General features: G+C 47.4%; 1 protein-coding gene across 2 annotated transcripts in view; it reads right to left on the bottom strand.

Moving 5' to 3' along the window:
- TBC1D14 (TBC1 domain family member 14) overlaps positions 1-26,684 on the bottom strand; it is a 122,197-nt gene that overhangs the window by 53,365 nt on the left and 42,148 nt on the right. For both annotated transcript variants that reach the window (XM_058430138.1, XM_058430137.1), the window contains exon 3: positions 11,461-11,581. In XM_058430138.1, coding sequence (XP_058286121.1) covers positions 11,461-11,581 — 121 coding nt within the window. The remainder of the gene's footprint in view (positions 1-11,460; positions 11,582-26,684) is intronic.

Genomic DNA, 26,684 nt, shown 5'->3' with positions numbered 1-26,684 from the left:
ATTTTGGTGATTTGCAATTTTCAAGGAAATGGACTATTTCATCTAAGTTATCAAATTTATGTGGCTGGTGCAGTACCTCACACCTGTAATCCCAGCACTTTGGGAAGCTGAGGCAGGTGGATCACTTGAGGCCAGGAATTCTAGACCAGCCTGGCCAACATGGCAAAACCCTGTTTCTACTAAAAATACAAAAATCAGCTGGGCGTGGTGGCACATGCCTGTAATCCCAGCTACTCGGGTGGCTGAGGCACGAGAATCACTTGAACCCGGGAGGCAGAGGTTGCAGTGAGCTGAGATCGCACCACTGCACTCCAGCCTGAGCAACAGAGCAAGATTCTGTCTTTAAAAAAAAAAGAAAAAGAAAAAAGACAAGTTATTTATAACATTCTATTGTCTTATTTTTGTGGAGTCTGTAGTGGTATCCCCTTTTTTCATTCCTTTTGCTAATTTTATTCTTTTTGTCAGTTTTGCTAGAGTTTAATCAATTTTGTTGATCATTTCAAAGCCCCAGCTTTCGGTCTATCATTTTTCTGTTTTTAATTGTAGGGATATCTGTTCTCACATTTATTCTTTGCTTCCTTTTGCTTGCTTTGGGTTTATTTGCTCTGTTTATACTTTCTTAAGGTAGAAACTTTGATTACTGATCTGAGACCGTTTTTCTTTTCTATGTGAGCATTTTAATGCTATACCTTTCCCTCTAAGCACTGCAACCTACAAATTTTGGTATGTTGTGTTTTCGTTCGCTTCAAAATATGTTCTAATTTTCCTTGTGACTTCCTCATGGGCCCATGATTAATTTAGAAGTATGCTACTTGTTTAATGTGCAAGTTTGGGGAGACAATTATTTTTCTGTCACTGCTTTCTAGTCTAATATCACTCTGGTCAGAACATATTTTGTGTAATTTTAATCCTTTTGAAATTTTTAAGCTTCTTTTATATCCCAAAATATGGTCTGTCTTGGTGAATGTTCCATGTACATTTGAAAAAACTGTGTATTCAGCTTTTGCTGGAGGGTGCTGTGTTCTATAAATTGTGAATTAGATCAGGTTGGTTGATGGTGTTCATTTCTATGTCCTGGCTGATTCTGTCTACAGTTCTATCAATTGCTGTTTAGTGAGGACTGTTGACACTCCCATTATAAATGTGGACGTGTCCATTTGTTTCAGATCTGATAGACTTTGCTTCATGTATTTTGCAGCTCTGTTATGAAGTGCAAATACCTTTAGAATCATTATGTCTTCATTAGGTAATGTCCCACTTTATCTCTGATAATTTTGTTCTGAAGTCTACTTTTTATAATATTAATAGACCTATCTTAATTTTTATTATATTAATAGACCTATCTTAATTTTGATTAGTGTTCTCATGGTATATCTTTTTCTATCTTTTTATTTTAATCTACATATTTTATATTTGAAGTGAGTTTCTCGCAGACAACATATACATAGTTGGGTCTATGGTTTTGTGTTTTTTTGAGCTAGGATCTCACTCTGTCACTCAGGCTAGCATGCAGGGGTATGATCAGTTCACTGTAACCTCAAACTCCTGGGCTCAAGCGATCCTCCTGCCTCAGTCTCTTGACCAGCTAGGACTACAGTGTGTATCACCATGCCCAGCTAACTTTTTTCAATAGAGACAGGGTCTCACTATGCTCATCAGGCTGGTCTGGAACTCCTGGCTTCAAGTAATTGTCTGCCTCAACCTCCCAAAGTGCTGGGATTACAGGTGCAAGCCACCACACTCAGCCCATTTTTTTAACCCATTCTGACAATCTGTCAGAACTGAGTATTGAGACACACAACTGGTGTGTTCAGACCATTTACATTTAATGCAGTTGTTGATATGTTTGAATTTAGGTCTACCATCTCATTTTCTCTTTTTTTTTCTTCCTCTATGTCTTCTTTCCTGTCTTGATTCAAGTTTTTTGAACTTTTTTTAGAACTCCATTTTGATTTCTCTATTGTTTTTTGCCATCTCTTTGTATAGTTTAATGGTTGGTCTAAGGATTACAATATACATATTAACTTTTCACAATCTACTTAGAATCAGTATTTTACTACTTCAAGTGGAATGCAGAAACTTTATCACCACACCTTATCCCCTTTTGTATTTCACTTGTCTTACATATTACATCTGCATACACTGTAAACGCCAGACATTATAATTTTTGCTTTCAAACATATTTTTAAATAACTCATTAAGAAAACAGTCTACTGATTTGAAAACGTTCCCCAAATCAATCTCAATAGGAATAAGAACACCAGGCACACATCATTTCATTTTCTAGATTCTTTTCATGATAATTTATTATGTGTCCTGATTTCTTCTCCAGGATTTATAGTCCATTGGGGAACTCAACTATTTATTTAAAACTGTGTTTCCCAGGAAATGAGAGTTATGTATATTCAGCTGTGGTTTTGTGAATGTCTTTATATTTATAGTGTTTTAACTCATCAACTTTGCATTATAATTATACGGCAAATTGTTTATTGCTGTTTCTACTCTAATCATGTTATAGCACATTGTTACTGTATATTTAAAGGCAACATCTACTTGCTTTTAGTTAAAACAAAAGGAAAATAGTCTACTGTATTTATCCAGATACGGACAATCTCTGTTCCCCTTCTTTCTTGATGTTCCCAGTCTCCTCCTAGTACAATGCTCTTCTATCTGAACAACTTCTTTCAGCAATTCTTTTTATAGCCAGTCTGCTGGCAACAAATTCTTAGTTTTTCATCACCTGATAATATCTTTATTTTACTTTCATTTCTGAAGGGCATTTTTGCTGGATACAGAATTTGGGTTGACAGTTCTTTTCGGTGCTCTAACAATATTGTTTTTCTTTTTCTGGCCTCCATGGTTTCTGATGAGAAATTCAGTCAAATTGTTATTCCCCAGTAAGTATGACATTGTTCTTCTCTGGTTGTTTATGAGATTTTTTTTGTCTTTGTTTTCGGCAATTTGGTTATGATGTGTCTGGACATGGACTTCTTACTTTTTAGAGTTTATTTTGTTTGGCGGCCACTGAATTTCCTGAATGTATAGGTTTCTATCTTTTACTAAATGTGGGAGATATTCAGCCATCATTTACTGCAGTAATTGTCTGCATCATATTGTTTCTCCTCTCCTTCTGACACTCCAGTGACAGTGTTACACTTTTTAGTACTGCCCCACATGTTCCTAAGGCTCTGTTCATTTTTTAAACTCATTTTTTTTCTCTGTACTATGCAGACTGGATAATTTCTGTTTTTTGTTTTGTTTTGAGACAGAGTGCTCTGTCACCCAGGATGGAGTGCAGTGGCACAATCTCAGCTCACTGCAATCTCCGGGAGCTCCTGGATTCAAGTGATTCTCCTGTCTCAGCCTCCCAAGTAGCTGGGATTACAGGCACCTGCCACCACACCTGGCTAATTTTTGTATTTTTAGTAGAGATGGGGTTTCGCCACATTGGCCAGGCTGGTCTCGAACTCCTGAGCTCAGGTGATCCACCCGCCTCAGCCTCCCAAAGTGCTGGGATTACAGGCATGAGCCACCACGCCCGGCCTGGATTGGATAATTTCTATTGATCTTAAAATTCACTCACTCTTTCTTCTATCATCCCCATTCTGCTATTGAGCCTGTCTGGTTAGTTTATTTCAGTTAGTGTATTTTTCAGTTACAAAATTCCCACTTAATTCTTTTTATAGTTTCTTTTGCTTTACTGATACTTTCTATTTTCCCATCCCAGAAGTGTTCACCCTTACTTGTTGGAGCATTTTTATAATGATTGCTTTAAAGTCTATTGAATAATTCCAACATCTGTGTTATCTTGGCAGTGGTGTCTTGATTATTAAAAGACGATCCTGGCCAAGTACAGTGGCTCACACCTGTAATCCCAGCACTTTGGGAGGCTGAGGCAGGCAGATCACTTGAATCCAGGAGTTCAAGACCAGCCTAGGCAACATGGCAAAACCTTGTCTCTACAAAAAATATAAAAAATTAGCCAGGTGTGGTGTCACGTGCCTGTAGTCCCAGTTACTCACGAGGCTAAGATGGGAGGATCGCTTGAGCCCAGGAGGCAGATGTTGCAGTGAGCTGAGATGCGCCACTGCACTCCAGCCTGGGGGACAGAGCAAGACCCTATCTCAAAAACAAAAAACAGGCCAGGCGCGGAGGCTCATGCCTGTAATCCTAGCACTTTGGGAGGCCGAGACGGGCGGATCTCTTGAGGTCAGGAGTTCAAAACCAGCCTGGCCAACATGGTGAAACCCTGTCTCTACTAAAAATACAAACAAATTAGCCAGGCATGGTGACAGGCGCCTGTAATCCCAGCTGCTTGGGAAGCTGAGGCAGGAAGATCACTTCAACCTGGGTGGCAGAGGTTGCAGTGAGCTGAGATCACACCACTGCACTCCAGCCTGGGCAACAGAGCAAGACTCCATCTCAAACAAAACAAAACAAAAACAAACAAACAAAACACACACACAAAAAGATGATCCTATCTGAACCTATTCTGATTCAGAGGAAATTTTTTTTTTTTTTAAAAGATGATTCTAGTTCTTCTTAAGCCAATTAATTTTGAACTGCATTCTAGACATTTTCAATATTGTGTTAAGAAACTCTGAATTTTCTCTCAACCCTTGGGAGAACGTTGACATTTTTATCTTAGTAAGCAATTTACGCAGTTGGATTCCACACACAAGTTCCAGCCAGCCTTCTGTGAGCTGTGGTTCCAAAGTCAGCTGTTTTCAAAGCCTTCGAAGCGCTTTTTGGATCCATCCTGCATGTGCACCATCCAGTGGCCAGTTAGGGAACTGCATAGTGGTCTATCCCAAAGATCAGTCTCAAAGTCTACATAAGCTACTTAGGGTCAGATCTGTGTACCCACAACATGACAAGAAGTCTGGGAGTTCATTAACCACCTTAAAGGGTCACCTTCCTGAGCTCCTCCTCTCTGCAATCCCCCCAGTACTTTCTAGTTTCCTGTGTCTCCCCTTTTCTGGTTCTCTAGCCACACGCTTCCCACAACTGCATCCATATCTGGGCCAGGTAATGGGGAGAGAGAGAGAATAAAGCATCAGGGGTTCACACTCTACCCCTTGGAAACAAAACTCTTCTAATCAGCTTCCCTTTCCTGGGAGTTTCAGGCTCCCACCAGCTGCTGCTCTCATAAGAACGCCTGAGGGCTGGGGTGCAAGAGAACAGAGTAAAAAATAAAACTAGGCCTGGGCGCAGTGGCTCATGTCTGTAACCCCAGCACTCCGGGAGGCCAAGGCGGGTGGATCACCTGAGGTCAGGAGTTCGAGACCAGCCTGGCCAACATGGTGAAACCCCATCTCTACTAAAAATATAAAAATGAGCCAGGGGTGGTGGTGCACACCTGTAGTCCCAGCTACTCAGGAGGCTGAGGCAGGAGAATCACTTGAACCCAGGAGGCGGAGGTTGCAGTAAGCCAAGATTGCGCCACTGCACTTCAGCCTGGGTGACAGAGTGCGACTCTGTCTCAAAATAAAATAAAAATATAAATAAATAAATAAAACTAAAAAATGGGGTTTCTGCATTCTAAGTGTCAGAGACCCATTCGCCAAGTCAGAAGTACAGAGCTTCTCCTGGTGCTCCCACATTAAGACCTATTCCTGGGTTTGGGTCTGCCTGAGTTCAGGCTGAGAAATATTGGAAGGGAAAAAAAAAATTGGTAAACTCAGTACCAATTCAGTGGTACTTCAAATTCTGGTCTTCTTCCCCAACTCACCTGCCACTGTTTACTTTCCAGAATCTCAAATAGCTGCTCCATGCTTTCTGTTCAGATTTTATATCTGCATTCATTGGGTGACACAGGGTGGAGTGTGCTTATTCCGTCTAACCTGGGACCAGGACCTGTTCACTTCTGTGAGCTCGTTCAAGCCCATTTTGCAAAGGCATAAGGGATAATGAAAGTGAAGTTTTTTCTTGTTATTTTAGAATTTGCCTGTAGGCCGGTAGCCAATTACTTCCACTGACCACCAAGACCTATCCTTGCTGCAATCTGCAATGTTTTGAGACTTTCAGAGTACCCCAGACTTCTCAGAGGTGAGGAGAGAAAATGTCACTGTCCTGGATCTGCCTTCTTCTGGGATTCTTGCTTTAAAATCTAAGAGCTGACTTGAAATTCCAGAAGGCCGCCCAAGACATTCCAGGCTATACAAACGCAAACACAACAGGCCATGTACTCATCGGTGCTCACATGACAGTGTTTCATCCAGGACACTGAAACCTACAAGCCTGTCCTCCCTGCAGCTATCGCTCCAACAATCAGCAGCGCCCTCAGAGTCCAACCAGGACATTAACTTTCTGCTCAACCTCGTTTCCAACAACGACGTCAATTCCTACAGCCTATGTACACAGTGTTATGTCGGAAAGAGTTACCGAGTCTGTTCTAAAGCATCCCCACGTATTTTCAGCCCTGAGCCTCTGACACCTGCTCAAATTACAAAGCATCACTTTTACTTTTTAAATGGTCAATTTTGGGCAGGAGGTAGGTCCCAACTGGAGACAGGGTGACAGCCTGACCTATAAAGCTTTGAGTCCAGCTGAGATGCCCCAGGGGTGTCCAAGGGAGAGAATACAGTCATGGGTTCTTAGTTTCTGTTTCTGATTGGGCCAGTAAAGCCCTTCCTCATCCCTCTTTTCCACTTCTAGAGACAGAAACCAAAAACCATGGCTTCAGGCTGCTAAAAGCCTCAACAAAGCAGAACAACAAAAAAATAAGGCGGGTTGGACAAGCTTGCCCTAGAGGGTGACGGTGGACAGGGAAGGGCCTTCCAGGCACTCTAACATTTAGAGGATGGGGAAGATGAGGGACCTAGCAAAGGAAACCGAAAAGGTTGGCGAACAGGCGGCCTGGAAGCCGAGGCAAGAAAGTCACTCAAGGAGCCGGGGTAATGCTGCTGATGGCCAAGGAAGACAAGGGCTGAGAACAGACGCTTGCATTTGGTGGCCGGCGGCTGACAGTCACTTGAAACAGGTGACCTCAGAGATAAGAATTTGCTTATCACCGCAATTCTTCACAACAATGATCACAACTGTAATTATATGTAGAGTTACTTGTTTAAATCTGTCTTTTCCTTGACCCATGGTAAATTCCAACGAAGGCAAGGGCCACAGAAGTCTTGTCCTTCACTGTAATCTCAGGACGGATCTACTCAGAGGCTCAAATCTGTGAAACAAACAAAAGGGCCATGGAATCCAAGAAAGAAGGTTTCCCTTTACTCACAAGGCAAAGGCTGCACTTCCGAGGCAGTGTCACCATCCATGCTGCCCTGGCCAGAGCCCAGCCCATACAAAGCCAGCAACCAGAGGCCTGAAGGCAGCTCTCTCCAAATACATGCTCCCATCTTTATCCACAGGAACTTCTCCGGTTCACCAGCAGTTACTGGAATTTGCCTGGCCGGTGGGCTTTGGCCCCTTTATTTAACCTGCTGTGGCAAAGATGGCTATTTTCCTTCCAATAGCTGACATTCTCTTCCTGAATACCGATAGTTCTTAAATTTTAGCATGCATTAGAATGACCTGTAGCTTCTGTTAAAACAAAACTTGTTGGGCCCCAGCCCCAGAACTTGTTTTGATGTGTCTGGAGTAAGGCCCGAGAACGTGTATTTCTAGCAAATGCCCGGGTGATGCTGATGTGACTACTCCGGGGACTGCACCTTGACAGCCACTGTTGTATTGTTATTCTCCTACCCGTGGTCATTTTTGTTTCCCCTATTAAGAAATTCTCTCTCAAACTACCATCAAGGTTAATAAAAAATATGACTTAATTTTCAAAATTTTTATGCAATTTGAAAAGATAACTAAAAGTTAACATTTCAATATTTCCCCAAAATAGTAATATACAAGGCCCAAGCCAAAAGAATGATTCAGCCCAGTTAGAATAAAATCCGATGTACTGGGCAAATGTCCTGGGCAAACCACATATGGGACCAACACCACAAATCGGACCTATTGATTAAAAGTCAAGACATTCATTCCTTGACTAAATAACGCTGGGCGACTCACTGTGTTCAACCCTGGGCAAAAATACACCACATGCGCATTATCCCTTAGTTTAGAACAATTAAGCAAGTAGATATCATAATGCCTGTCTAGCAGATGAGGAAACTGAGAAGTAGTCATTGGCTCAGTAGAGACAAAAAGTGGTGAAGCCAGAAACCAAACCCAAGCCTGCAAGTCCAAAGCTCCTGGCCAGTGCGCACACCTGACCCCAGCTCAACCACAGGCTCCTTGAGGCAGGTCCAAAGCTCCTGGCCAGTGCGCACACCTGACCCCAGCTCAACCACAGGCTCCTTGAGGTAGGTCAACCCAACTGCTCTTGGGCTCCCAGTGCCCAGCACAAGGCCTGGCCTCAACATGGCTCAGTACTTGTTGGCCAAGCAGATGAAGAATACACTGAAGAGCTCAGGCTCATTATCTCGCACTGTGTTCTGTTGTTCCATTTCCTGTTGCTCAAGGTTGACTTGTCATAAGAAAGAACCGTAACAGCAAACACTTTCTACGTTCACTACTATTCTGAGTGCGTGTGTGTATTCACCCATTTAATCCTCACCACCGTGGAGGCAGGTGCTACTGTTCTCCATACTGTAGAGGAAAATGAGGTTCAGAAAGGTTAAATAACTTGCCCAAAGTCACACAACCAAACTGTAGCAGAGCTGGGATACAAACCCAGGTAGTCTAACTCCAAAGTCTATGTTCTTATGTCACCACGTGATGCTGCTCTCTCAAGTAATAAGAAAAATTCCAGAGAAGGAAAAGGAATTTCCTCAACACCTTCTCTAGGCTTCGACTCTAAGGGGAGTTATTGTCACCATCCTGGATCACAAGTCTAGGCTGTCACGGCCCCAGCGCCTGCCTCTCTCAAGTGCAGGCTGTGTGAGCCGATGCCTATGACAGCAGCCAGCCCCAGCCGGCAGCCCAGAGGCCTCCCCACAGTGCTGAGTCCCTGACCCTGAGCCCCTCCGAGGCTTCACCAAGTCCCTTGAGTTGGGAGATGAGCGATGAGAGGGCCAGAGACAAGCAAGCAGGTCCCGGGCAGGATTGAATGACTTGTGCAGGTAAGTTACATTCTTTATTATTGATGACGGAAGCAGATGGTCCTCCTCTTGGCAATATTGTGTTACCTACCACATAATGAGCTGGCCTAGTCATTTCAGTTCACAGAAAAAAAAAATCCTCTAAGGTCAAGAACATAATCCATGCTCCCCTTAAAAAAAACAGGGTCGGGCCAGGCGCGGTGGCTCACACCTGTAATCCCAGCACTTTGGGAGGCCAAGGTGGGCGGATCACGAGGTCAGGAGATCGAGACCATCCTGGCTAACATGGTGAAACCCCGTCTCTACTAAAAATGCAAAAAGTTAGCCAGGCGTGGTGATGGGCACCTGTAGTCCCAGCTACTGGGGAGGCTGAGGCAGGAGAATGACGTGAACCCAGGAGGCGAGGCGTGCAGTGAGCCAAGATCACACCACTGCACTCCAGCCTGGGCAGCAGAGCGAGACTCCATCCCCCCCCGCAAAAAAAACAGGGTCTTAAAAAGACAAACAAGTTCAAACATGATGTAAGTGATATTAAGTGCCATGGGAAGATCTATTTCTTTTTAATGTAACTGTTGCTTTTTTAAAGTGATTTCTTTAAAAACTTTATAACAGCTTGGTTATTTAATTTCCTAAGAAATTTATAGCTGAGCTTTGCATACAAACTCATCATACTTTAATTGTATGCTATTTTAATAAGCCTACACAATAAGTGATTCAAATTCAAAATGTAACAATCAACAAAAATGAATTCCAACACTGATTTACTTAGTGAGTCCCCTGGGTCCAGATGATTACAGCAGAGAACGGCAGACAACACTCAAATCAAATTTAACTTGCCAACGCATGAAGAATGTGGCATGTGGAAACCCACTTTGTTGCCCAGAAGCCTCAACGCTGCACTCCCACCTCACCCCCCACACCTAACAGGTCACCCAGCAAGTCAATCCCATCCATTTAGCACTTCAAGGGGTATCCTCTGTAACCCCACAACACAGCACTGGGCCAGACCCCACTTTCTCCTGCCTGGGCTGGTCCAAGAGCCACATTCTTGCCAGGGTGATGCCATCACTCCTTACCTAAGTAAAACACTCAGAGGCTCTGCAAAGTCTTGGGGTTGGAGGCAGGCTACCGGGCGCAGCACACAGGCCCCATGGCCAGCCTCCTCCTGGCAGTCAGCCTCCTGGGCTCAGCTGCACATTGTCCTTAGCTCATGCTGTCCCCACTACCTGCCTGGCCCTGCCTGCAAAAGGGGTCCTGGCACCCCACTGCCTGGGGCCGGTTTCCAGCTGTGCTACTTACTAGCAATGTGACCCTGCACATCAAGTCACGCAGCCTCTGTGTCTCAGTGCTTCTTTGGTAAACTGAGTTGAATAATACTATCTTCTTCACAAGGTTGTTATGAGTTTTAAATGAACTAGAAACACGAGTGCTGAGTCAGTTAGAACTAGCACACAGTAATCACTCAGTATGTGATCCCCATAGCAATTAATTTCCCGTCACACCTTTAACCTCAATTGTCTGTGCCACCCCACTCCTCCTGCACCTGCCCTGGAATCATTTCCACAGGGACACTGTTGGGCGTGGGTACTGTGTCCCTTCCAACTCCGGTGCCAAGCATGAGGCCTGGAGCTTAGTGGAGCCACAAGAGTGTTTACTGGGCAAATGTCAATGAATATAAAACTGAGGTTGGAGGAGCAAGGGTGCTGGGGGCAATGTCACGACACTGGGGGCAGACAGCAGACTCTTAGGATGCCGAGCCGGCTGAGACTCACAGCCTAAGAGAAGCTGCAGGCAGTGACGGTCACGGCTACCTGGGCCGTGGACTTACTGTGTCCGTGCACAAGCAAGCCTCCAGCAGTGGCATCTCGCCCACCGTAAGAAGCGAGGCAGCCCAGTGGTGAGGACATGCAGGCCTGGCATGAGCCCCATCCCCACCCCGAAAGCAGGCAACCTCGGAGTGAGCAAGGGAGAGGCATCCCAGCAGAGCTGGGGAATGACGGCCCTCGCCTTCCTGTCCCAGAGTAGCACAGGAAGGATGTGAGCTCCAAGAAACCCACAGGAGAAAGCTTTAATATCAAACAATACAAATTGGATGATAAACACATTTGCAACTATTATTAAAACTGATTAAATACAGTTATAAACATCTAGAGCCCAGCTCTGTCTAAATACCGTTATAAACACCTAAAGCCGACCTCTGTCAAATGGACTTTCCTATGTGCATGTTACAAGCTGTAAGAAATGAAGGTTAAATTCATCCACATTCTGACTATAGACTTAAATCTGAAGAACGTGGCATGCAGATAATACAAAGCGATTTCCAGTTTCAGACTCAATATGGTCATTTTTGCAAGGTTCATGAATATATGCTAAACACATCCAACAGCCTATTTCTGTGATTTCATATCTCGTGTACCTTCTGTATTCTCTTTGAATCCTTCTGGGCATTCTCTCGGAGTGGCGCTTTCCCAAATAACTTCCATCCCAAGTCACTGTGTTTGTCAAGCCTTGCACTTTGTTTTCTAGCAAGCAAGTTCCTATAGGAAGAAAATAACAAGGTTAGGGCATTGCTGGGTAATTCAAGAAACACCAGAACAGCAGAACCACTCTAATAAAAACAAGTCAACTTTCCTCTGAGAACCACATACTTTAATTCTTCAGACTTGATTTTCATACAGACACAGAATTATGAGGCAGGAGAAAGACCTTAAGCCAGAAATAAACTTTCTGTTGGCCAGGCGCAGTGGCTCACGCCTGTAATCCCAGCACTTTGGGAGGCCGAGGCGGGCAGATCACGAGGTCAGGAGATGGAGACCATCCTGGTTAACATGGTGAAACCCCGTCTCTACTAAAAATACAAAAAATTAGCCGGGCGTGGTGGCGGGCGCCTGTAGTCCCAGCTACTCAGGAGGCTGAGGCAGGAGAATGACATGAACCTGGGAGGCAGAGCTTGCAGTGAGCCGAGATCGCGCCACTGCACTCCAGCCTGGGCAACAGAGCAAGACTCCATCTCAAAAACAAACACACAAACAAAAAACCTTTTTGTTATTCAACTAATTCTATAATTTAGAGTAAGAAAATGTGTCATATCAAACAAAGGGTATCAGAAAAAGCTTTGAAGTCAGACTAAACTGAATTGAAACTCTGGCTCAACCATTCATTAGCCACATGACACTGGACCAGTATATTAACCTCTCTGAGCCTCAGTTTCCTACGTTTAACAAGGGCACACTGCCCCATGTTCTACAAGGTTGTTATACAAATTAAAATTTCAAGTACACAATTAGTGTTTAAGAGTAATAGCTGCTTTAGTATGTAACCTCTAGCTTAAATGATGTACAAGGTAGATCTGTATTATCTATTTATAATGAGTATTCACATATCATAAAAAGAAAGTTACTCATGAGATGGTCACAAGGTCTTCTCTCCAAAGAACATGTAAACAAAAGTTCCAAATAACACAAATAAATCCCGACTGGTAGCATTCATACAAAATAAAATATGTTTGGAATGCACTGTATCAATGCATTCATTAAAGACAAATGGCTTCCAGGACTTACTAGGAAGTACAAGATGAGCCTACAGCATCTTGCTGGACTAGAAAGAAAGTTCTCAAAGAAATACTGGGACGTGTCTAAAAGAAACAGTGGCCAGCCTGAACAGGCTCCCACTGACTCAATCTGGAACAATTTAATCATCCAAATAATGAGAACAATGGATTATAACTCATTGAATAAAAGAGAAATCCACTAGCCCATATAGGTACAAATAAACAAACATAGAAATTAATGGAGGAGGAGGAAAGCTCTTGGGAAGCCACCTAGTAAGGAGAGATCAATGGAGCTAAGACATGATCAACGGATGCTTACACCAGTGGGGAAAGCTGAATGAGGAATGGATTTTTACACAGTTTGAAAGTGTCTCCTACAAATTCCTTATTAATTACATGAAGCAAAATAATCTTATGCCAGACAAACCTGAGGGACACCACCTCAGCCAAGTGATCAAAGCTAACATCACCAGCCAGGAGTGGTGGCTCACACCTATAATCTCAGCACTTTGGGAGGCCAAGGCAGAAGGATGGCTTGAGGCCAAGAGTTTGAGACCCACCTGAGCAAGGTAGTGAGACTCTGTCTCTACACATAATCTTTTTAAATTAGCCAGGTACAGTGGCATGTATCAGCAGCCCTAGCTACTGGGGAGGCTAAGGTGATATAATTGGAACCCAGGAGTTCAAGGTTACAGTGAGCTATGATTACACCACCAGTCTGAGCGAGAGAGCAAGACACTTGTCTCTATTTTTTAAAAAGCCAGGACAATGACACAGGAACCTGATCTGATGCACAGGGAATGACACACCAAGTCGATGGCGCTGATGCCCAAGAATGCATGACCTGAATCCAATCATGAAGAGAAGCAGACACACCCAGACTGAGACAATCTATACAATAATGGACCTATAAGCTCTCAAAATGTTAATGTCATGAAAACAAAGAAAGGCTGAGGAACTGTTTCAGATTAAAAGGACATGAAAGAGGGCCAGGCGCAGTGGCTCATGCCTGTAATCCCAGCTACAGGCTGAGGCAGGAGAATTGCGTGAACCCAGGAGGCGGAGGTTGTAGTGAGCCAAGATCTCACCATTGCACTCCAGCCTGGGGGCGACAGAGTGAGACTCTACCTCAAAAAAAAAAGATTATTAGGACAATTGATGAAGTATGATTACAGACTGTGGGTTTGACAACAACACTGGATTAATGCTAAGGGACCTCATTTTGACAACTGTTCTGTGGTTACATAAGGGAATGCCCTTGTTCTTAGGAAATATGCTGATATATTTAAGGGTAAACAGATATGGTATCTCAAACTTACTCTTCTAATGGCACAGGAAAAAATATGCATATATACTATCACATGTAAAGAGAATTAGAACCAACAGAGCCAAATGCACACAGTTCATAAATCTGGTAAAGAATATAATCGAGTTCCGGGGTTTTTCTGCAGTTTTTAGTAAATTTGAAATTTTATCAAAATAAAGTTACAGAAACTTCCCCCAAAAAAAGAAACAAATAGTTTCACTGTTTCCTTCCTTTTCTGTTGTGGTTATAATCATTTTGGAAATAGTTTCATAGCCCAAGGTAATTTCTATTTATAAGAAATGGACTTTCACTATGATCTCGCCACTGCACTCCAGCCTGGGCGACAGAGCAAGACCTTGTTTCAAAAAAAGAAAGAAAAAGAAAATGAACTTTGAACTGTCTGAGATCCAATCCATTTAGCATCTAAAATTTCGCCATCAGTGAAGGACTTATGCAATTAAACCAGGTTAAAACTTCAGGTAGTACAAGATACTAAGAACCTGGCATCCAGAACTTGGGTTCACTAAGGGTATACATTTTGCTGAAGAGGCGTTGTCTGTCTCTGGGAAACTGCAGTCAGGAAGGGGAAGGCACCAGGATCCGGGATAGGCTTCTTTACTCTGGAGGGACAGGAGCTGCAGAGGGTCTAAGGAATGGACGGGAGAATTGCACAGAAGCCGCGGAGTGTGGGGATGTGCAGAAAGGAGAAGTCTGGGTGAACGGCTCCCAGATTCGTGGTCTGGAAGGTTGAGCACAAGCTGGAGTGTTATTCACTGAAACAGGGGCTGGCAGGAAGACGACTAAGAGGAACAGAAACCTTGGTTTTTCAGGTCTCAGCTAACACTATATTAGTCTGTACAAAGGTAGTGCAGATAAAAATTAATGTCAAAAATCAAAGTTGTGACTGGGCATGGTGGCTCATACCTGTAATCCCAGCACTTTGGGAGGCCGAGGCGGGTGGATCGCCTGAGCCCAGGAGTGCGAGACCACATGGGCAACACGGCGAAACTCGTCTCTATTAAAAATACAAAAATTAGCTGGGCGTGGTAGCACATGCCTGTAACCCCAGCTACTCAGGAGGCTGAGGCATGAAGAATCGCTTGAACCTGGGAGGCAGAGATTGCAGTGAGCCGAGATCACACCACTGCACTCCAAGCCTGGGTGACAGAGTGAGACTCAGTCTCAAAAAAAATCAAAGTTGCATGATTATTTTTAACGTAAGAGCTTAGGCTCACATGATAGGCCATGACTTTTGAAAAGCTCATAAAAAGCATGTTGATATTTTTTTTGTGGGTAAGAGGCTGAAGTGCGACCCCAAAACAAGTCACTACAAGTGAAAAGGTGCTGTAGCCTGGGGTCTGGGCTGAAAGGACGTCTTCCTTTCTGGTGGGGTGAGCCATCGGGGGCCCTGGTGTAGCTGTGGCTGGGCCCAGGAGGCCAAGGGGGAGCTCAAGGATCTGCACCTACCAGTCACATGACCAAACATCACTCTCAGGTCAGGTGCAGTGAGAGAACACAGCTGGGCAGGGGCGAGCCCAGGCACTGCAGAGCCCATCTGCTCTGTCCCTTCAACACCTGTGCTGTTTGCCCGACAGGGAGCCCACACTGGTGCTGCTGCTCCAGAGTCTAGCAGTCCCTCAGCTGCTGCTTCATGGGCTGTGTGGCCCGGTAAGTCAGCCCACCCTTTGGCCTTCAGATGCTGAGCACACAGTGGCCATAGCCACCATCTCTGACACTCACAGGAGACAGAACGGAGAGGCTGCTGGCTCCAAGCTTCCTCTTTTCACTATTTCAAATGCACCTGTCCCACACCCCGCATTGGAAGTCCTGGCACTTGCCCTCGGGGCATTCTGCAGAGCCCTCCCGGACCAGCTGCCCGGGCCTGGGCTCCCCTGCTTCTGTTTCCAGAGCGAAGGGCATTCCCTTCATTCTGTGCCTATGGGATGGACTCCATCCCCTCCCCTCTCCTCTCCACATGCCTTCACCTTCGGTGGGGTCTCCCAGAGGGCAGGGTAGAGTCACCTCTGCATCCGCAGGATCTACGCAGCATGCAGTAGGTGCTACACACGTGTCTACTGGCAAATGGAGCAGCCCATCGTGTGTGTGTGCATGGGAGGCAAGTGTAGGGTGATGAGGAGGCGGGACTGACATGCAAGGCACAGGGGTAAGATAAGGGGAGTGCAACCCAGACGAATCAAGACCCGAGACTGAGAACTCAACAGAGGTAACCCCTCAACAGGAAGGAGTCCCCCTGGGAAGAAGGGGTAATGGGTGGTGGGGGGCTGGGAGAGAGCAGGCGAGGAGTGGCAGACCACCACAACCTCCCAAGGTGGCTGAGAGCTGGGAGGTGGCCAGTAGGGGGTGAGGGCCATTTACCAACCCTGCGCCAGAGAACGCTGGACTCCTTTTGTTTTGCATCCCCAATAAAGGGCCCTTCAGTGGGAAGAAGAAACTCCTTTGTCCCATAGAGAAAAGGCACTCACTCTACTAGCAGCATTAAGGACAAGCAGCTGTTGGCCTCCAAGCTGTCTCAGCTGCTATGCAGACACAAAGCACCCATTAACCCTGGTGAGACTCACCTGCAGCTGCCTCAACCCCACCATCAAGGGCACGGCAAGTAAACAATCGATATCTGTAGGTGCCCTGCCTCCAACCCACACACGGTCAGTGTCACCCGCACTGTCGCAGCGGGGTTCACTGAGAGCCCAGGACTCTAGCTCATGAGTCCTGCCCCACTACCCCGATACGCACACATGCCAGCACATGGGTGTGGTGCCTCTCCCGCCACCATCCGTACCTGCACAGCACCTGGGTGCTGGCATATCTCACCTCCTACCTAGCCCCTTCGTCCAGGTGCCCACTGAGATCCCTCCTCCTGCGGCAGATGGGAGAGGAGACCTGAGAACGTCCGCAAAGATGAGAAGAGAACCATTTCTTCTTTTAAAAGGCTGATATCTCATGTTAAAAGCCCCATCGATCAGCCTTGGCTCAGACGCACCTCTGCAGTCAGGAGGCCAGAGCAAGACGCTCTCTCAACAGCCCTCGGCCGCATTCATTCAGACACTGAACAACAGAAACAGGAGTCGTATGTGCTCTAAACCCTCCAGTCTTCCAGGTTAACACCAGGGCTCCCCACTGCCCAGCCTCCTTGTCCTCCTGCCTTTTTTCGGCTGCACACACCCCACAGACAAGATGCCAGTCATGCACCAGGTGTGCCTGCCTCGCCCCTCCTTCAGGCACCCCACAGGTACAGCTCCACACCGAGCCCCAGACCCCAGCAATGCTCTCTACCAGGGCCATCTTCTGTAAGCACAAGTGGACCACGCCAGCCCTGCCACAAATCCCGCCAAGGACTTGCACCTGTTTTTGTGGCAATGGCGTCGTGGCTCCAATCGCCTACCTCAGGCCTACCACACAGGCTGCTCCCTCTGCCCGTAAGTGCCCCCAAGAGGAGACTCGGGATTAAATGAGAGGGTTCAGCCTGGCCATACACAAGCAGCCCCACCATCAGGCTCAGCTCCTCGTGGAGTGGGCACTGCAGAGAAACTCTTCCTTACTCTTTGGCAGGGCCAGCTCGGCTCCTCCATGGCACAGAGAGATTTGGGGGGCCACAGTTGACAAGAATGGGTAGTAACCATCAAAAGGTGCCCTGAAAGGTGCTGGCCCCACCAGGATTTGTCCACAACGGCCGCTCAGTGTTGTTTTAAAGCCATGTGGCAGAGCCTGGGAAACACACTGGGGGCTGTCAGGGATCAGGCCACACCTGGCCATGGGAAGAGCCTGCCTGTAAGCCAGAGAGAGGCAGCAGCACTTTTGCACAGGGAAAAGGGCCCAGTGCTTCCCTGGGGCGTTTCTCCAATGACTTGCAAAGTAATGGGGAAAAGACAGGGGACACCAACAAAGTCATGTTAAAAATAATGCCATGTCCATTTTTCTGTGAAGGCAGAGCTCCCAGGTCCAGTGTGGAGTGCCAGACCCCAGGACACGGCGTCCTGATAATTAGGAGCGAGGTCCACAGCTCACACGTTTAACTGGGACAAAACGGACCTTCAGAAGCCCCATTCCCAACAAGAGTATTCAGGTACACGTTGGACACCGATTCTGGCCTCTCTCAGCCTCCTCCGCACTGTTACCAGGGTCTTTCACAGGCCTGTGCCGTGCACCCGATTAGGCTGGAAAGGCAACATCTGAAGAGAGGCAGCGGGGCTGAAAACAGCAAACCGCCTGGAGGCTCCAACACCCCTCACCTTCTGACAACAGGTTGGGGCCTGTGCTGTCCCATACGGGAGCCACTGGACATGCCAAAGGTGCAGCTCATCATGCTGAAAGATGCTGGCTGACATAAAATATATTATTATTTTTTAATGTCAGATAAAGTCTGGAAACAACCCAAGAGTTCCTGATACACTCACAGGCAGCTTTCAGGAGGCCAACAGGCATTTTTTTGAAGGGAAAAAAGCAAGGTACATAATCATACAAGGCATGCCATGTAACACCTGCATCTGCATTTGCCCGTACAGGTGCAGATTCTCTGGAAGAACACAAAAACTGCTTATATTCATTGCTTCTGGAGCAGGATATTGGGTAGGAAAAGGCACGGGGTAGGCCAGGCACGGTTGCTCACACCTGTTATCCCATTTTGGGAGGCAGGAGTGGGTGGATCACTTGAGCTCAGGAGTTTGAGACCAGCCTGGGCAGCATAGCAAAACCTTGTCTCTACAAAAAATACAAAAAAAAAAAAATAGCCAGGCGTGGTGATGTGCATCTGTAGTCCCAGATACTTGGTAGACTAAGGTGGGAAGAAGATCGCTTGAGCCCGGGAGGCGGAGGTTGCAGTGAGCTGAGATCGCACCATTGCACTCCAGCCTGGGTGACAGAGCCAGACTCTGTGTCAAAAAAAAAAAAAAGGCACAGGGTAGAAAGCCAACTTTTCACCCATATACTGTCCTGTACTTTTTGATTTCTGAGCCATGCAAACATGTTGCTGATGGAAAAAAGTTCATAAAAAATTTAAAAGCCACTGCAAAACTAGGTATTTCTGCCATTAGAAAATGAAATGCTTTGTACCACTCCGACCTCATCCTTCAAATCAGTAAGACTTCATCACACCCCAAAAAAGTATAGGATTTTTCTGCACTTCCAGCAATACAACTTGGCAAGATCGGGCCACTCCTGTTGCATTAGGTAGGAAGTGACAGCAAGCAAAGGGCCAAGAAGAAATGCAAGTATTCAGTGATGCGCCGCTGGTACCAAAACACAAGGCCTTTGGCAGAGACATGAAAATGTTTATTCCACAGCCTAAGTACAGTCGTCATGCCTACCATGCCTCAAAAACAGATCCTGAGAGGGTTCCAGAGAAGGGGCTGCATGGAGCGCTGAGCCCGTGATCCCCCCTTGTTCCCACTCACTCAGCAGCTCTGCATGAACCCCTGCCCACACTGTGCTTCCCAGAGGCGGGGGCCCTGCTGAAAACAGCAGGAGCCGGCTGTGAGCCTGGAGGAGGACCACAGCCTTCACACCAGGCCAGGGGAAGGCCCAGCGGGGACCAAGGGCTTCAGAGAAGCAGGCAGAGCTGTGTCTGCCCTCGACTTTACCTCTTGGCAGGCACTGCTTCTGAGCCTCATTTCTACCTCTCAGGATTAAATATGATAAAAAAAAAATAGCCAGGAAAGCACCCAGCACCTGCTGCGGGGACTGGCACCCTGCATATTCCATTCAGTGACACACACTCTTAAGACTATAAAACAAACAGGTAAGTTAATAAGGCTACCATCCTCAAGAAGCTGACCAATAAGCTGGCCAATGGGACAGGGGTAGGGACACCTTGAGAACCAAGAGGAGTGTGCAGCTTTGGAGGGTGAGAGAAAGAAGACTGAAGGGTGAGAGCATTCCAGGGAAGGGCATTAAGAAGACTGTTCAAGCCAGGCCCAGTGGCTCACACCTATAATCCCCGTACTTTGGGAGGACAAGGTGGGTGGATCACTTGAGGCCAGGAGTTTGAGAAGAGCCTGGGCAACACAGTAAGACTTCATGTCTACAACACATTTAAAATAAAAATAAGCCAGGCGTGGTGGTGCACACCTATGGTCTCAGTTACTTGGGAGGCTGAAGTGGGGGGAATCGCTTGAGCCCAGGAGTTAGAAGCTGCAACAAGTTGAGTGAGCCCCTGAACTCCAGCCTGGGTGACACGGCGAGACTCTGTCTCAAAAAATAAATAAAGCATAAAAAGATTGTTCAGTAATATCTGTGTGTGTGTGTGTGTGTGTGTGTGTGTGTGTGTAGGTGGGGATCACCTGTATCACCCTTACTCTATCACCCACCTCCTAGACTCACTGAAGTCAGGATGCTCAAGGGATATAACCCCCTCGATCCCCAGTATGAAGCAGGTGAGGCTGTTGGAAAGGTGGCTGGCCAGGCAACTGCAGACTCCGGCTCTAACCGTGGGCTGGCCACCTGGAGCAGTCATCTGGACAGCGACTTGACTCACCCCTGACCCGCACCTGGTGCTGTGTTCAGCTGCTGAGTGGGACACAGCACAGTAAGCAGTGCCATCCCTGGGGAGCTGAGAATCTAGGAGCAGGGTGAGCCTGGCCCAGGCTAAAGGGCTGAGTTATATTTCTAGGCAGCACTGTGGGCTTAACATCCCCAAGAGGGTTGGGATATCCCAACAAGGGGATGATAAAAACAGCCCATAAAAAAAAGCCAGCACCCCTTTTTTTTTTTTTTTTTTTGAGAATCTCACTCTGTCACCCAGGCTGGAGTGCAGTGGTGTGAACACAGCTCACTGTAGCCTCAACCTCCTGGGCTCAAGCAGTCCTCCCACCTCAAGCCTCTCAAGCAGCTGGAACTACAGGCTTATCCCACTACACTTGGCTAATTTTTGTAGAGACAGGGTCTCACCATGTGGCCCAGGCTGGTCTCGAACTCCTGGGCTCAAGCCATCCTCTCACCTTGGCCTTCTCCCTCTAACTTTCTAAGATAAAACCTAAAAGACACATTCTCTTCCCAGGAATATAGCAAGAAGTGCCCAATCACCAGCCCAAATTCCTCTCCTGGCAAGACCAGAGGAGACCAGTAGGCAAAAGCAAGAGGTGAGCGCTGCACGGATAAAGGAGAGGAAGTGTGCCCACAGCTTCAGAACACAGAAACAAAACACCTTTACAGAGCAAAGAGACGCTGTACCATGCCAGCAACTTTCACCTCCATCTGTCCAGGTATTTCTTGACCTAAATATTTACTTGTTCAAATGTATGTTGACTCTAAGTCAGACACTGTTCCAGGCATGGAGCGCCTGCTCCCATGGAATTTACTGTAAACATCACCCACTGCTTAAACGTGAGATTGGTGATAGTGTTCCAAGGAAAATAGCCTAGACATGAGGTCGGTTCTCAAGGTCACCCATCTGGGACTCCAACTCAGGCCCTTCCAGGCCTCCCCAGGCAAGTACCGGTGGACACATGGAGTCTAGTTTCCCAGTGCAGGCCACAAGTTTCTCCACTTTCCTCCCAGTACAAATGAAGAATGGCTGGCCGGCGCCACCCTCAAGACGAGCACGCAGCAAGCGATGTGGCTCCCAGCACGGTGCAACCATGCTCCTGCTCCACTCCCAGACTTTTCCTAAGAAAGGCAAAGCTGTGGGGTGTGGTGGAGGAGACACCAATCGATGGTAAAAAGGCAAAGACAGCCAAGTAGCCGGAAGCAGCTTACTGGCTGTCCATCCCACTCCCGGGGCCACCTTTGTTCGCTTCCAGCAAATAGAGCGGTGAGGAACTGCGGCCCTCCTTGTGAGATGGCCCCCACACCTAAGCCCGGCCACAGACCCAGTGCTCCTTCCCCACACAGGCAGCTTAGGCACCTATCTGCATCTAGAAAGCCACAAGGTGGGAGGTAACCTCGTGTCACCTGCATTGGCTGAGAAGTGAGGCACAAGAGGCTTTGAGGAGACTGACCAGCGGCTATGCCAGCCTTGCCCTTCCACAGAGAAGCAGCCCCGGGCAAGCAACGCTGGTCCCTGGGCCTCCTTTCATCTGCAATTAGAGATCATGCCAACTTCCTCCTAGGGCCAGGTGACAGTGAAGGGGGACCAGGCGTATCAGTCATTCCACACACTCTAGGCGCTCAATGGCAGGTCTGTGTAGGCACGTGTGCAGGAGTCATCAGCGGGGATGACGTATTGGTAGCCTGTGTTTTCTGTCTACGCCGTGTTCTTCAGTTTGATTTGTTCAACATTTTTAAACAGAAAAACCTGGGTTTCCAGCTTCTCTTGGAATAGAAGATCTGGCCACAGTGAGCCAGAGCTGCTCAGGGGCCTCTGGCCAGGGGTGGTGTGTCCTGTACAATCCCCTCCACTCTGCCACACTCCACCACACCTGCTACTTCAGCACTTGCATCATCTGTTCGCAGGGGCACATCTAGGTTTGGAGGGCCTTGAAGCTTTCACAGTTTGGGGAATTCTCTTTGAAAAAAAAAACTTTATTATGAAAACAAAGTACCAGTCGGGGGGCTAGGATCTGTCTCCTTCAGCAGAATATAAAGCTCATGGAAGTGGGTACCACCTCTTCTAATTACTGCTCTGTCTCTAGTGCCTGCGACAGCTCCTGGCACTGAGTGAAACACTCAGATTATTGAATGAAAGCTTTTTTCAATTAATTTTTATAAAGATTACATGAGAATTATTATTGCACTTAACCAAGAGGAAGGCAGGAGGCTGGGGAGATGGGCCCAGACTCGTCTACCTAAGCAACACAGAGCTACGACTCGGACTCACGTGTCCGAGGCTGCTACCTGTCCCTGAAGGCAGAGGACAGCTGGAGAGGCAGGACGCAATCCTCCCTGACCCGGTGGGGCAGGTTCCACAAGCCACGGACACTCATCAGGGCTTTCTCAAAGCCTCTCAAGTCTTAAGAAATAAACCCAAAGTCCCCTCCCTCAAGATACCATACGCTTCAACGCCTGTTTGCGCTTCAGCAGTTACTCAGGGCTTCTTGCTCTTTCCGTCCTTTGTCTCATTAACAGAAACTGCTGGCAACTTCCGATTCCAAAGCAATCGGAAGCCAGCTGAGCCATGCAGCACTTGGCTCCCACGGAGACTGCCTGACTCAGGAGGGCATCTTTGCCACCACTTTCTGAATCATAGTTACCTGGTGCAGGGCACTATCAGGCGCCTGCCTAGTGCTGCACCAGGCACTTTACCTATGTTTTACATCCTCCTCCCATAACCCTACAAGAAAGGTATTACAGCCGCCACCGTACGGACAGGACACCGAGGCCCAGCGAGGCTAAGACGCTTCTTCTTGAAGGGACATAGCAATCCTGTTATTCACCAAGGGTAGAGAAGGCAAAACCTAAATCCTTCCTCTAAATCCCACTTCCGAGGTATACTTTCCAGATCTCCACTCCCCAGAAACTGACATCGCCACACATATTCACAGAGTCCTCTGACTCTCCTTTGAAAATGCAAGGCAAGTCCAGGCGCGGTGGCTCACGCTTATAATCCCAGTACTCTGGGAGGCTGAGGCGGGCGGATCACGAGGTCAGGAGATCGAGACCACGGTGAAACCCCGTCCCTACTAAAAATACAAAAAATTAGCCGGGCGTGGTGGCGGGCGCCTGTAGTCCCAGCTACTCGGAGAGGCTGAGGCAGGAGAATGGCGTGAACCTGGGAGGCGGAGCTTGCAGTGAGCTGAGATCGCGCCACTGCACTCCAGCCTGGGCGACAGAGCGAGACTCTGTTTCAAAAAAAAAAAAAAAAAAAAAGAAAGAAAATGCAAGGGAAAAGGGCCAGCCCTCTGAACTGTCACAGAGACATGAAAAACAACACAGCCTCCTTCAAAGCAAACCTCCTATGTAAGAAAATCCTACCTCCTCCACAGGAAACATGAAGAAAGAAAGTGAGGTTCTATTACCATGATCAATCACTGTGCTCAAAATTCCTAGTTCCACACACAATCCAAAGTACCCAAGAGCTGGAAATACTTGGAGCCACTCTTCTTTCAGAAAATGCTACTCAAGTAGCATCTGATGCTAAAAAGTTAATCCTGGCCGGGCACGGCCGCTCACGTCTGTAATCCCAGCACTTTGGGAGGCCAAGGCGGGTGGATCACTTGAGGCCAGGAGTTCAAGACCAACCTGGCCAACATGGCAAAACCCCATCTCTGCTAAAGAAAAATACAAAAATTAGCTGGGCGTAGTGGCACACGTTTGTAGTCCCAGCTACTCGGGAGGCTGAGGCAGGAGAATTGAGTGAACCTGGGAGGCGGAGGCTGCAGTGAGCCAAGATCGTGCCACTGCACTCCAGCCTGGGTGACAGAACCAGACTTCGTCTCAAAAAAAAGTTAGTCCTTAAAAACAGAATATCCAAGTCAAGGAAGTGCAGTGGGCATGAGATACATATGAGCACAAACACTGGCCCAGGGAGCTGGGGCACTCAGAGATGCTGCCCAGATAGAAAGGATCACCTCCATTTCACACCGGGGGAGACCCACAGAAACACTTCAGCCCAACTAAGGCCGAGGGTCGCATGCTATAAAAGCTATATAGACGGGAAAGACCCTGCTTCCAGTTAAGTCTCCAGTTCCAACAGCAAGAAAGGCAAGAAATCAGCCACAAACCTGTCCATGAACAGGAGCGGAGGGGAGATGGCCATCATGTCTACTGTGACCTCGCAGCTCCGAGGGGCTGGCCGCAGAAGCACGGACTCTCCCCGTGCCGCATTCCTGGCACTCCAGAGCCACAGTCCCGGGGAAACACCATGGGTGCACTCGGAGCCCCGCCCCTCGCATCTTCGAGGTGAAGGCAAGCTGGACCCAGCAGGCCTGCGGAAAGGCGGGGGCAGCAGGGAGGGCCTCCCCAGTCACAGGGAGGGAGGAGTGAGCGCAAAGTCTGGGAAGCAAAGCCTGAGTGACGGGTTCTCGGGCCTGGGACACGGCTCCGCACCACATGCCATGGCAGGGCAGGCTACCAGGCACAAAACCCACCAGCACCTCGGACCTGGAAAAGCGCCAAGCACACAGCGCTTCCTGAACGTCTGCAGTGTGCCAGACACTGTAACTTGTGAAGCAGCAGCCAGGTCTGCCGTTGAGTCACAAGCACAGAACCGTGAAATTCATCCAAATACCTACACTAGAACCATCGCTCTGGATTCCCCCTCACTCACTTCAAATGCTGTTGAAGACAAAAACGAAAACCCAGAGCTAACTAACAACCTCGTGTGCCCCAAAACTGATCTATTCTAATGGCTGGGTGTAGTGGCTCACACCTGTAATCCCAGCACTTTGGGAGGCCGAGGTGGGTGGAACACGAGGTCAGGAGTTCAAGATTAGCCTGGCCAAGATGGTGAAACCCCGTCTCTACTAAAAAAACAAAAATTAGCTGGGCATGGTGGTAGGTGCCTGTAATCCCAGCTACTCAGGAGGCTGAGGCAGAGAACTGCCTGAACCCAGAAGGCAGAGGGTGCAGTGAGCCGAGATTGCACCACTGTATTCCAGCCTGGGCAACAGAGTGAGACTCTGTCTCAGAAAAAAAAAAAAAAAAAAGAAAAAAAAGTTAGCTGGGCGTGACGGTGGGTGCCTGTAATCCTAGGTACTCAGGAGGCTTAGGCAGGAGAATCACCCAGGAGGCAGAGATTGCAGTGAGCCAAGATCACACCACTGCACTCCAGCCTGGGCGACACAGTGAGACTCCATCTCAAAAAAAAAAAAAAACTGATCTAAACCACAAGCATGCACGATGGGGTGGTTCCCCGTGGAGCCAACGCTATTCAGTTATGTCAACTAGCCCCTGTAGAATCATCCTCCTCAAGCCCCAGCCAGCGTCCTTTAACAGTCAGCTCCATCATCCCTTAAAAAAGAAAACACCTGTCTGTGTGTTTGTATGTATGCAAAGGCACCAAAGAAGTCTGCTGAGAGGCACAGGGTGAGGAGCAGAAAAGGGAATTTTACTTTTATTTCACAGATGTGTTTTAAAAAATCAAACAAGCACATATTACTTTTGCAATTAAAAAAACCCTGGACAATCAAGTACAGGAGCTGGCCTGGCAGAGAGTAGTCCTGAGCACCTAGTCTGTGCCTGGCCCAGGGGACCAGAGGGTTTGATGAAACTGACAAAATCCCTGCCCCAGGGCAGCCAACATTTGATTTGGGGAGGGGGCCAATTAATGAATACTATCAAACTCTGTGGTTCTCAAGTGGGGAATCTGGACCAGCAGCGGCATCGCCTGGGCGCTGGCTAGAAACACAAATTCTTGAGCCCACCCAGACCTATGGAACCATAAACCCCGGGTGGGATCCAGCAATCTCTGGTTCAAAGAGCCCTGCAGTGGCTCTGATGCACACCTGGATCTGAGAACCACTGTTCTGAACGGCTGCATGCACTTAGAAAGGCGATTCCGGCTGTCCTACTTAACACCTCTCATCGGTTCCCACTACCCAAGGAGTTTCAAACCACATCTGGTCTAGCACATCAGCTACGGGTGGGGCCCAGAGCAGTCACTCCACAAAGGGGCATAACCACGACAGCCTATCAGCCAAAGCCTTCCCAGCCCTGCCACCTCATCGCCAGTCTCTTTCCCAAATACAGACCCTTCAGCCTCATGTTCCCACGCCTCTCCAAATCCTTCCTCAACCCTCAACAGTCACATTTTATATATTATACCTCAACAACAACAACAACAAAATTAAGTCAATAATTTAGAAACTCACAAAGAAAACTCCAGGTCAAATGGCCTTACTGGTGAAGTCTTCCAAACATTAAGGAAGAAATACACACACTCAGAGAACAGACCTTT

Source organism: Hylobates moloch, unplaced genomic scaffold, assembly GCF_009828535.3.
Source record: "Hylobates moloch isolate HMO894 unplaced genomic scaffold, HMol_V3 SCAFFOLD_17, whole genome shotgun sequence".
Taxonomy (NCBI): Eukaryota; Metazoa; Chordata; class Mammalia; order Primates; family Hylobatidae; genus Hylobates; species Hylobates moloch.
The sequence above is the reverse complement of the archived record's forward strand: the minus strand, read 5'-3'. Positions and strand labels throughout refer to the sequence as shown.